Genomic DNA, 10924 nt, shown 5'->3' with positions numbered 1-10924 from the left:
AAGTTTCACAATTTTACCCACTCACTTTGTAACACAGAGCGTGTCTCTGCATTGGCTGACAAGAGTCTCTCTGTCATCTTCCCTTTGAGGTCGGACAGTTACTAGTTCAAAAGTGTTGGGACGGGCACAGAACTCCCTGTTGGCGGGTTCAATCTGATGATTAGTGCAGTTAGCCAAGTTTATCCGGCCCAAAGGATGCTGGAAGTGAAGTTAGTCTATCAGTCAAGATTACTGCAATCAAGAGTAATTCTTAACAATGTTTTGACAATTTTTGCCATGTGAGGTGACAAGTCCCCCCAGTCAATTACTTCATACAAAAAGAGGGATTCCACTTTCTGTGTTTAAGAGCCATAGCTGAAGGAAGCTAATATAGTCAATGGAACATTCCCTGCTCAGCCATGTGCAATACAGCTAACAAATCTATCCCCTACCAAAGGCTTAGGCTTTAGAAAGATATATCCCCCCCCCCTTCTCTTTACTCCTTAAAAAAGGCTTTTTCACTCTCAAATTTGAGAGAACTTCATAATAAAATCCAGATACATTATCAGTATCAGACAGATACTGATAAAAATGATAGAATAAACCCAGTCAAAGCCTACAGAAAACCAGCACTTTAGGCATGCTTGCATCATTCTTTTCAAAACCTATAAACATATGGATTAGTCTTCAAACATTCAACTAAGGTACCTATGGGCTGAGTCCAGCTGCTTTAGCTCCCTCTATAGTCAATACCTAGACCCCCTCAAAGAACATTCAAGGCAGTTATCTCTTTCTGCTGACTACAGACAGAGGCTCAGCTGCATGCCTAAAGTTAGTTACAGACTTTGGCTCTAATTCTTCACACCTACAGAATACCTCATCAGAGAAACATCACAAGCTGCTCTTGGCTTGGAAGAGAGTTTGCTATTTGTTGGGCATGTTCACTATACTATTCATAGATAGTTAAAACAACATGCAGTTACAGGAAAAAGGATAGCTCCATTTTAGGAAACATTAGGAAATGGGTTGCATGTTGGCAATATATGTACAGCCATGGGAAATTTATTTAAAAAACACGTCGTGATTTCAAGCAATCAATGTCCAATAATGATAATTCTGAGCTACAGCTATCCCTGCAGTGATAGATCAGATATAGGAGAGGTAGGGAAAACATTTAGTAAGGGTAGAGTTTAATATTACTGCAGAGGACAGCATATCAAAAGAATACAGCTGACCCTTTCTCAGAATGGTAGCAAAACAAGCTAGAAGTTTTTCAAGAACAGAATCTAGAAAACAAACCAATGCTTCTTGCAGACGAAAGCAGAATAAGAACCTTTTTCTTGCTTAACACCATTTTTTTGCCTATCTTCTATTACAGTAGGCACAGACTTTTTTCCTCTCTCCTGGCAGGGAAAGAAAGTACATTGATATATTTTGGCAATGTCAGCTATCAGCATATGGTCTTCCCCTGTTAGCGGGGAAAAAACTAAACTCAGGCATCTGGATTGGCATAGAAGACCCAAAAGGACCAGAGTTTGCCACAGAGTTTGGGAAAGAAAGTGTTCTGCCAACAAACAAGCAAGTGTTTAATGGTAAATTGCTTAAGTGAGTCAGAGAAACCCTCTCTAAAGCAGTCTTTAGAAGGACCTGGAATTATTTTGGTACATACTACAAGAACAGGCTAAGGAGACAAGATGGTTCACCTCAATGACAGATGAACCTCTCTGACTGGTATCATTAGCCAGGCAACAACTTAGGTTTCCATGAAAACCATTTAAAAAGTACTAGTTTCAGCTATGATGTAAAGCTGCAAGAAAACAATGCCTGCAGCTAAGAGAGTCCATAATTACAGCTATGCTTTTGCAATATAGAAAGATTGCCCACTCTAATCCTTTACTGTATTAAGCATTAGAGTCATCATTTTGTCTAAATCTTAACACAACTAGATACAGTTTGCTTATTAAGCTGTACAAGTCTGATCAATTTCAATTAAATAGTCATCTGACAAGCACAATGGAAAGCCTTAAGACTAAAGGGGAAATTACATACAGATCTTCCTCTGCTTTTTCCCTTTCCCTTACCTATTACTAGATAAAGCAGTCAGTTTCTAGGTTTGCCCTGATTTAGGTCAGATTTATGAAGAGAAGTCCCCTCCATTCCCCCAGAAAACGTTATAAGCTTGAATCTCATGCTTTGAATATACTTACCTGTTATAAGCCTGAACATTACTGTCATTAAAAATGAACAGCTCGTTGTGTAGGGCACTACAGAACTTTTGACTTCAGCTTCATAAACCAGCATTACCTTTCTTTTTTCATCATCAGGATATGTCCAGTAAGATATACAATTTCCAGACAGCACACACCAGCGACGATGCCACGCTCCGAATCCACTAACATCTTCGAACATAGTCTTAAAAAAATATTTTAAATTAAAAATGAGGTAACGTTATACCTTGAGCTTGCTCTGTACTGAACTATTTTTCTACTGGAATGGTTCTGCAAGTACAACCCTTCATAGGAGTAAACATTAGAGAAGGAAAAAATATATACTGGCAGAGACTTCTATTAGTATATTTATTTTCCAGATGGCACAGAAACAGGCTTACACTATCATTGTCAAGTTTGTAGCCTTTTGCTCAAAATGCACTTATCACTGCTACTTCAAGTTACCATATTTTCATGTTGACAGCGGTAAGCGTTGCCATTATTTTAAGGTAATGGAGATATAAGAACTTATAGCAGATACAGGATGAATGGTACACAGAACATGTATTAGTATAACAATTTATTATGATTAGGTATTTAAGTCTTCTTTGACTTACAATTCAGAATTACAAAATGTTTGGCTGTTCTACAGGCCACACTCAGGAGTCCAGTCAGTTTAAAAGAAATTAAAAATTGATTTTTAAATGTTTGTGTTGGCAGTTATTTTACTGGATGCAGGATTATGCCAATTTCAAGCCCCATTTCCTTAGCACTGGAATGGAAAGTTTAGTATTTGACTTCTATTCCCGATCCCTCTTGAACTTCTACAGAACTTTTATCTCCAATCCATTTGTGTGTTGTGTTTTTTACTTTTCACAACTGGGTTTATATTTTTTAACGGCACAGGGAGTTTCCAAACCGTTATTCTGAAAAAATATTTAATATGCATGTACACCATTCTACAGGCTTTACGTATTGCACAGCAGAAGTAAACAAGGACATTCTTAAATTAGTACATAAAAATATGCGGTAACAAATATCATAAGCATGTGAAATGTTTACATCTAACAAAATCTGTTCAACTTCAATTAAGTAAAGGGAAAGAAGACAAAGAACTGCTTGAAAAGAGTCTGAAGAAATTCCGATTTCTGAAAGCACCAAAACAGTAGCAAATGTTCATGTTTTGCTGAAGCATTTTCATAGCACATTTACTGCCATCTGCTGGGCACCATCTCACCAGCTCCAACTATTAGACCCAAGTATCAGCTGCATTTTCTAAATCCAATTTTAGAGAGAGAAACTGCTCAAGATGTTTCTCAAAAAAACACCATCGCTTCCAAAGTCTGTGAACGTGGGCAAGGGGGAAATAATATTTTGCTAGCGAGAATTTGGTTTTACTAGACAAAAAAAAAAAAAATCCAAGATGTCCTCTAGAAGTTCCTGGCAGAGAAATTACAATCTCATCTCACATCAGATTATTGCAAGAGACTTAACTGAAGTTCAGAAGAACAAATTAACAGTTTAGAAGAAAGATATACAAACTCCTAAAGGGTAGTTTTAATTTAGGTGAGTTTAGAAGATAAACTGGGAAAGCTTTGAGGTCTGGTTCAGAGAAGGGAACAAAAAAAAAAAACAAACCCAAAAAACCTCAAGCAAGTTTTAAACTTCACAATTACTACAAATACATGTGTGAAGTTGAAAAAGCGTCTACATTTAATAGGACCTGTAATTTCCAAGGAAGGAATCTGAAGTGAATACCTTACCAAGAATCCTTTCTCCTCCACAGAAGAGTCCACTTGGCATTTTAACTTCAGATATATATGACCTTCCAAAGGAGACAAAAAGGGAACCTGCAAAGAAGTAAAACAATTAGTAATAATTTTGACACCTCTCAACTCTACCATTTCAAGCAAGCCACCTGCACCAGGATGTTAGCACTGTCTTGCTCTTAGGATCTCCAACCAGAAAGAAGCAGTCAGTCTCAGGCAAGACAGTAATAATCACTTTTTGTTTTGAGTTCATTTAGAAGCTTTTCAAGACTTATTTGCTTATTAGTTTGCTCAGGACTTATGCACAAACATGCTTCTGTCTAGAAAAACAGGCACCCCAAGCATGGTTAAAAATAACACAAAGCACCAGTTCACAACCTGCAAGTTTCTGTCTCAGTTTGACATCAAGCTCTTTGGAAAATACCAAAGTGGACTTAAACAGGATTGGTACCTGGATGCGATAAGCACTTCAGGTTTGTGGGTTTTGCATTCTTTTCAGATTTATGTCAGGAGAGAAGAATCTACTTTGTGGATTATAAAGTTTACCAGTGAAGAGCTGTGTGCCAGTACAGAAAAAAAATAAAACAAATGGAACACAGCAGTTACACAGAGCCTACACCACTATTACAAAATAAGCAGGTCTCAAAACAGCCTCCTGTATACATAATGATAAAATATTACATTTTAGCTAACAAAATATGTCCCTTTCAAAGGCTAGCGGGGTGGAGGTGATAGAAAGAAAGCAATTGTTGAATATCCAGCTAGATGAAGAGAAAACTAAGACCCATGATTAGTGTAGCTTGCATTCTGGAGTGGTCATTCAGGTATCTACCATAAGAAGTTGGCTTACTGTCACAGAAGATCATCTGTAAAGACAATCAAGGTAACTCCCAGGAATTTGCAAAATAATTAAAAAAAAACCAATCTGTTTCTTCAGAGACTTTTGATTACAAATAAGAAGTTACAGGTGCTAAAATTAACACCTGCTTAATTTTGAGAGAAAACATGTAAAAGTAACCTAAAACACTTTCTTCTGAGGGATCTCAGTTAATAGTCTATATTAACTAGATAAAACTATTTTCACACATTAAAGACCAAATGATTTTAAGTATATCGATTTACATAATTCCTAAAGCCAGAAATTTATACACCAAGCAAAACATTTAATTGCACATTTGTGTACAAATAAGAATGTCACATTTTGATATGTTTAGTACTTTGAAAACTTTAGTTCTTTATGATCACTTTTTGCTTAAAAATCAAAGTCTTAATAGGTCTCGACAGAATATGGTCTCAACAGAATAAGAAACAAGATCCTGTGCGATTTTAATTTTCTTCACTGGCAAGAAGTAGAGTTAAACCAATATTGAGGCCACCAGTCTTTTTTCCTGTTTCTCTATCAGCAGAGTAGCTGGTTCTGTGCAGTTCATCAAGAAGCTGACTCAAATTTCCTAACTAGTAATCTTTAGGACACAATGATTGTTTTGAAGTAAGATTGCTAGAGGAGGAGGATTTTTCTAGGAAGACAAGAGACACACCCTAGTTAAGGAAAAACCTGAGATGGACTAAATAAGTTTGAGTTTTAGCAGCATGCTTATTACTGCAAAAGACAGGAAGTACAATTCTGCAAGTCTTAAAGGCTCCTAACAATTACGTTTAGTTAGTAAATCTTTGTAAGCATTTTCTTAGAAGAATCAAAAAAATAAATACTGCAAAAAGGCCAGACAGATGTAAGCAACATGCATTACCAAGCAGTTTCCTATTTTATGTTATAAACTAAAGGATCATAGAAACCTTGTCCTGGAACATATAGCCCAGCAGGTCTTTTTCCTCCCCTTCAAAATTTATCTAGGGAAAAAAGAAACATGCTCAATGCGATTAGTGTAGAGTTAAATTTTACAAAAAAAAGGATACTTCGGTCCTTTGTATTCTGAATTTTAACAGGGCATATAAAAGGGAAGAATGAAACTCAAAAAACCACTGTGGCAGCCATTTGTTCCGTATTAGAAATGCATGGAGCAAGTTAAAAAGCAGCTGTTTGGTACAACCACAGACCAAGTCAAAACTGAAGCTTTACAGAGACAGTAACTTTTTTGTTAAATTATCTGACAAAAAGAGGAATTATTCTAACTGTTGAAGTTTGGACCTGGAAAAAGTTAACCGAGTGACTGTTTCCCCAGAATTCTTTTTGAACCTTGTGCTTATGCTACAGTTTACTAGTTTAGTCCAGTGTTCTGCCCTAAAGAGTAAACTAAAAATGTTCAAACCCAGACTGCTGAATGTAATCTAAAAGCTGATTCCCATAACTCCAAGAACAAGCAGTTTCCACTAACCAAGCCATACACAAAATAACTAGAATTCTGAAGATGAACAGTTATGCTGAAGAACCACCGCCGGTACTTCTGAAGTTCAGTCAACAGTTGAATTGCACTGATGTCATTAAGTTCTGCAATCTGGGCCAGTAAAGGAGTCTGTTTCTACCCACACAGAGTAAAACTTCTAAAAAGCAAGCTGGGATTATTGCAATATTTTGTTTGTAATCTTATGCACAAACACAACCAATTCTTATTATCTCATCTCTCACCAGAAGCTATAATTGCAATACTACTATCATCACAATAAGACTTAATTAGCCAAGAATAAAATTCATTCTCACACTGCTGTTTGAATAGATAAAGCTGTAATTTAGTACTATCATAAGCTGCAGTAACTTTTGAATTAATTTGTTAGCTTAGGATAGCTACTGGCATAAACACCTATTAAAACAGGTTTTAGGTATAATGTATTACAAGGTTAGAGATTACAATGAATGTAAGAATGTATCTTTTTAACTTCTAACAGTAAGAGCCAATAAACATACTCTGTTTAGACAAGAAACCAATAGTATAAAACTCAATAGCAGCTCTGAAAAATATTAAGATAGTTTGCTTCTACAAATTTAATTGGGATATGAAAGGAAATTCATACTCCTGACTATATCCAAATGGCAATTTTTAAGTCAATTAAATACAGATTTGAAACCTCATTATCATTAAAACACACTTAATGTCTTATTTAGAGATAACTGCAAGACTGTAAGAGCAACGAACAATATAAAGACCACACACAGAGATGCCAATTGCATACATCAGTTTTTTCATCAGTGAACGCAAATCAGTAACCAAATGCCTTCATTATCTTTGCATAACCATACCTTACATTGAGCTACAGAAAAGAAAGAACATCTGGCATAATAACAGAAGCCTTTTTCTTTTGTATCTCAAAACTACATTTCAGTCATTCAAACTTAAATTAGTAAGAACTATACACAATTTTTTTAATATATAAAGTAAAAGCATATATATATATATAAAAACCTGTATGTTCCATTTTTAGGATGGTAATGTCACCTGAAAACAGTAAACCCTGACTTATTTTTTCTAGCAGTATACACAGTATACAATTACCTTTGGATTAGTAATCAATAATTTCCATTACCTTGTCCAATACAAATTTAGTATTTCCTACAGAAGACAGCGATAGCTTGTGCGATCCAACAAGGATGAAATTAGTACTGCGAATAGCGTTGGGGCCACCTGGACTGGCCATGGCTATGGAGAAAGAAGTTAAAGTCAATTCATAACACAATAAACAATCAGGATGCTGCAAGGCTTAAAAAGGCTTTATTTGTACTACTGCATGCGTGCCCTACTCAGTGCTCCAGGAGAAGCACTCTGCAGCACAGCCCAGCAGCACGTTCAGACAGGATTTCGATGCACAATAGTCCTTCTCAACAGATCTTTTCTTTCAGAAAGTTTTGAAATATCCACAAAGAAGGAAACAAAGCAGTCTAAGAAGTGTCAGAGGGACTGAGAGCACTCTAGGGCACACTACAAAGCACACATGCTCTGCAGTAGGAACTAGACTTTCAAATCTCAGCTTCAAGTAACACACTGCAAACTTCCAGAACCTGTATGCCTGTATTCTGCTCTGCACTTGTATCAACAAAACAAGCACTATAGCTCTGGCACTGGAATCCGACTAGTTGCAGCAGCACGATAGACATTCCAGAGTTAGTTCATGAGCTCCTTATTGCTGCAATTTGTGCTAAAGGTAGCTCAAGTGCCTCATTCTCTAGGCAGACAAGCATATAATACATTTCTACGTAGTTCGAAAAACACTCAGAGATGCTGCTGTTCTCCCCCAAGAGTCAGAAATATATAAGCATTTTAAAACACTAGACAAGCAATACTTCAGAATCTGTTCATGTTTTCAGGTTTACTCTGTATCATTTTGTTGACATCAGACTATCTTAAAATTAGTTTGAGTCCATCTTTTCACAAAAAGAATGAAAAACACAGTCATCTAATTCCACGTACTAATTTTGATTTTGTGAACAGATCTTCCATTAAACATAATGATAACTCAGATATAAACACAGGGTCACTTTCTGGGCTGGAAAACTGACATAACTGTTTATTACTCCCAAATTATCATCTATTACAAGTATTATTTATTAATATACTGTTTTAGGCAGCAAGTGTAGGTTATTCTTCTTGGCACGTTTAGATTTTACTTACCTGGAGTAAGAAGGGTGCTTTTCTAGAAAGAGAAAGAAATAAAAGCTTAGTGGAAAAGTAATTTCTGACAATTTCTACAGACCAAGCTAAGTTAGAAAGAAACTACATGTGAAGTACTTAAATTAACCCAAACACATACAACTTGAAAAGAAAGTCCAAATAAATGCATAGTAACTGCATATTTCCAGCATTACATATTTAGAGCTATGTCTGGAGCTGATGACTGAATAGTTTGGCAGAAAGCTTGACAGTTTACAGAGTTTCAAGTAAGGGTCACAAAGAGCCTACTATGGGCACAGCCTTATTCAGAGTAAGAATATGGCCTTTAGAAGTGGTCATAACCAGATCTTGTTCCAATACTGCATTCATACTTACAGAGGTAATAGATGTTAACAATCTCTTTGGAGTAATAACCTACAAAAGAATATAAGAAGATAAATACATTTGCTACTGAATTTGTCCACCACATTAGCATGAAAATTAGACAGTGAAACTAACAAAGGCTTATCTAAATAAATTTTGAATGGGTACTAGTTGCTGTAAGGAGTAAGTCTTGGTTTTTGCCTGGATGTATTTCTAGTGAAGTATGTTTCACTAGAACGAATGCTACATATCAAATATTTAGTGCAGAAAAGTTTAAGCATGCTTTAGCTTGGGACGGAGAGCATGCATTTGAAAAAACAATCTTCATGGACTTTTTTCCTTCATGTAACAGTGCTTCAAAGTTACATTTGTTAACTCTCGTCTTTAACACACAATACAAGTACAGAGATGTTCAATGTGCTGCTGTCATACATTATCTATATGTCAGGTAAAATTCTGGAAGTATAAGTGAGACTGTATATTAAACATGAACTGGAACTATGTACTAAACTATTCTTGAAACTGAAAGACAAGTATAAGAAGCTTGTCAAAGCAGATACAGGATGCTATCACATCAACCTATAACCTCACATCAGTGATTTGCCTACAATGTCACAAAAACATTCAGTTTGAAGTAAAGATCTCTCTAAACTACAGCACAGGAGAGAAATAAATCCTGGACTTCAAACTGGTTTTATGGGGGGATAGGTGGAAGCGTGCTTTCATTGTGCCAAATCAAAGTAAAGATTAAAGAAGTTCCCATTTCTGTTTGCAAAGACAGGATTTAAGTACTCATTCCAACTGTTCTAGAAGACAGTCAAGTTCCTTGTTTTTATTAAGTAATAGATACCTTGACAACGAGGAAGTCAGACCTAAAAATCATTAAAACACTGTATGCCCAGCTATTGGAATGAAAGACAAGAAAAAAACAAACAAACAAGACACTAAACCACCAGAACAAAAACCAAACCACCTCCAGAAAGCTACTGGCTTGTTTGGGGTCACAAAGCCTTAATAAAGCACAAACACTTGAAATGCACACTCTGTCCAAACTGAAATGTTCATGTCCAAGGAGTTACTAAAACAATATTTGCTTTATAAAATAAGTATCTAGATTTTTTACTTAACACTCGTAAGAAAGAAGTGTTGCAGTTTATCAATAGAACTTTTAAGCCAAATCAAACTGCAGGGTAGGGCATATTGACTGGTGTAGTTAAATCAAGTGGAGAATAAGGGCATTAAATCACTATCAGAGGCGTCACACCTAATAAATAAGTTTGCAAAGGATAGCATTTTGCAGAACTAGTAAGACTTCTCCTTCCCCTCCAATATATTTCAGACTCAACCAAGCACTGCAGGTCCAATATACTAATAGCTTCAGGACTCTACAATCCATCTGTCATTGCAGATGTTCCAAGAAAGAACAAGACGAGTAAAAGTAAGCAACAGATTGTCTAAAGCTATTAGTCAGTTCTCCCTGAATACTGCAGTCTTCCTAGTGTACCTTCTGTTGAAATACAACATACTGATTTCACGTTTCATTTACCTTAGATTTATTTGACTTTTTCCTTTTATCAGTGCTTGTAACTTCTTTTCTCTGCACCTGTAAGGCAAGAGGGTATTAAGTACATACAACACATCATTCTCCCTTACACATCCTCTTGACAGGAAGAGATACATACCAAACTGTAAACTTCTAGATTTATTTCAAAGTCATTTGACACATCGCGCCTAAGAGGGAGGAGGGGGGAAAAAAAAAAGAAAAAGTTACACAGACTGAAGCAAAAATGATTTTTTGTTTTGTGGGATTTTTTGGGGTTGATTTTAAAGTTACTCTTTACATCCTCCCTCCTTCCATTCCTTAAAACTGTCCCGAGAGCTAGGTTCTATGCAAAAGAAGCTTAGCCATAGTGCCAATAGCCAATCTCTTATCAGTAAGTCATTGTTTGTTCCTGTAGGCCAATAGGGCTGTTTGGGATCCTTTCACTTCTACGACAGTACTCTTCAGTGCAAGCAGCACTGCTGTTTTTAAGACTTAAGTGTATTA

General features: G+C 36.1%; 1 protein-coding gene across 2 annotated transcripts in view; it reads right to left on the bottom strand.

The window, feature by feature from the left end:
* Positions 1-10924, bottom strand: part of ANLN (anillin actin binding protein) — a 28433-nt gene that overhangs the window by 1790 nt on the left and 15719 nt on the right. The window contains exons 16-24 of one of the 2 annotated variants that reach the window (XM_037383768.1): positions 10560-10608; positions 10424-10480; positions 8890-8928; positions 8515-8536; positions 7433-7545; positions 5750-5803; positions 3950-4036; positions 2284-2391; positions 26-198 (exon numbers count right to left, since the gene is read on the bottom strand). In XM_037383768.1, coding sequence (XP_037239665.1) covers positions 26-198; positions 2284-2391; positions 3950-4036; positions 5750-5803; positions 7433-7545; positions 8515-8536; positions 8890-8928; positions 10424-10480; positions 10560-10608 — 702 coding nt within the window. The remainder of the gene's footprint in view (positions 1-25; positions 199-2283; positions 2392-3949; positions 4037-5749; positions 5804-7432; positions 7546-8514; positions 8537-8889; positions 8929-10423; positions 10481-10559; positions 10609-10924) is intronic. The other variant, XM_037383769.1, reaches the window with a different exon arrangement.

This window comes from Falco rusticolus, chromosome 4, assembly GCF_015220075.1.
Source record: "Falco rusticolus isolate bFalRus1 chromosome 4, bFalRus1.pri, whole genome shotgun sequence".
Lineage (NCBI taxonomy): Eukaryota > Metazoa > Chordata > Aves > Falconiformes > Falconidae > Falco > Falco rusticolus.
Note: the sequence above shows the minus strand (reverse complement) of the source record. Positions and strands in the feature narration are given on the sequence as shown.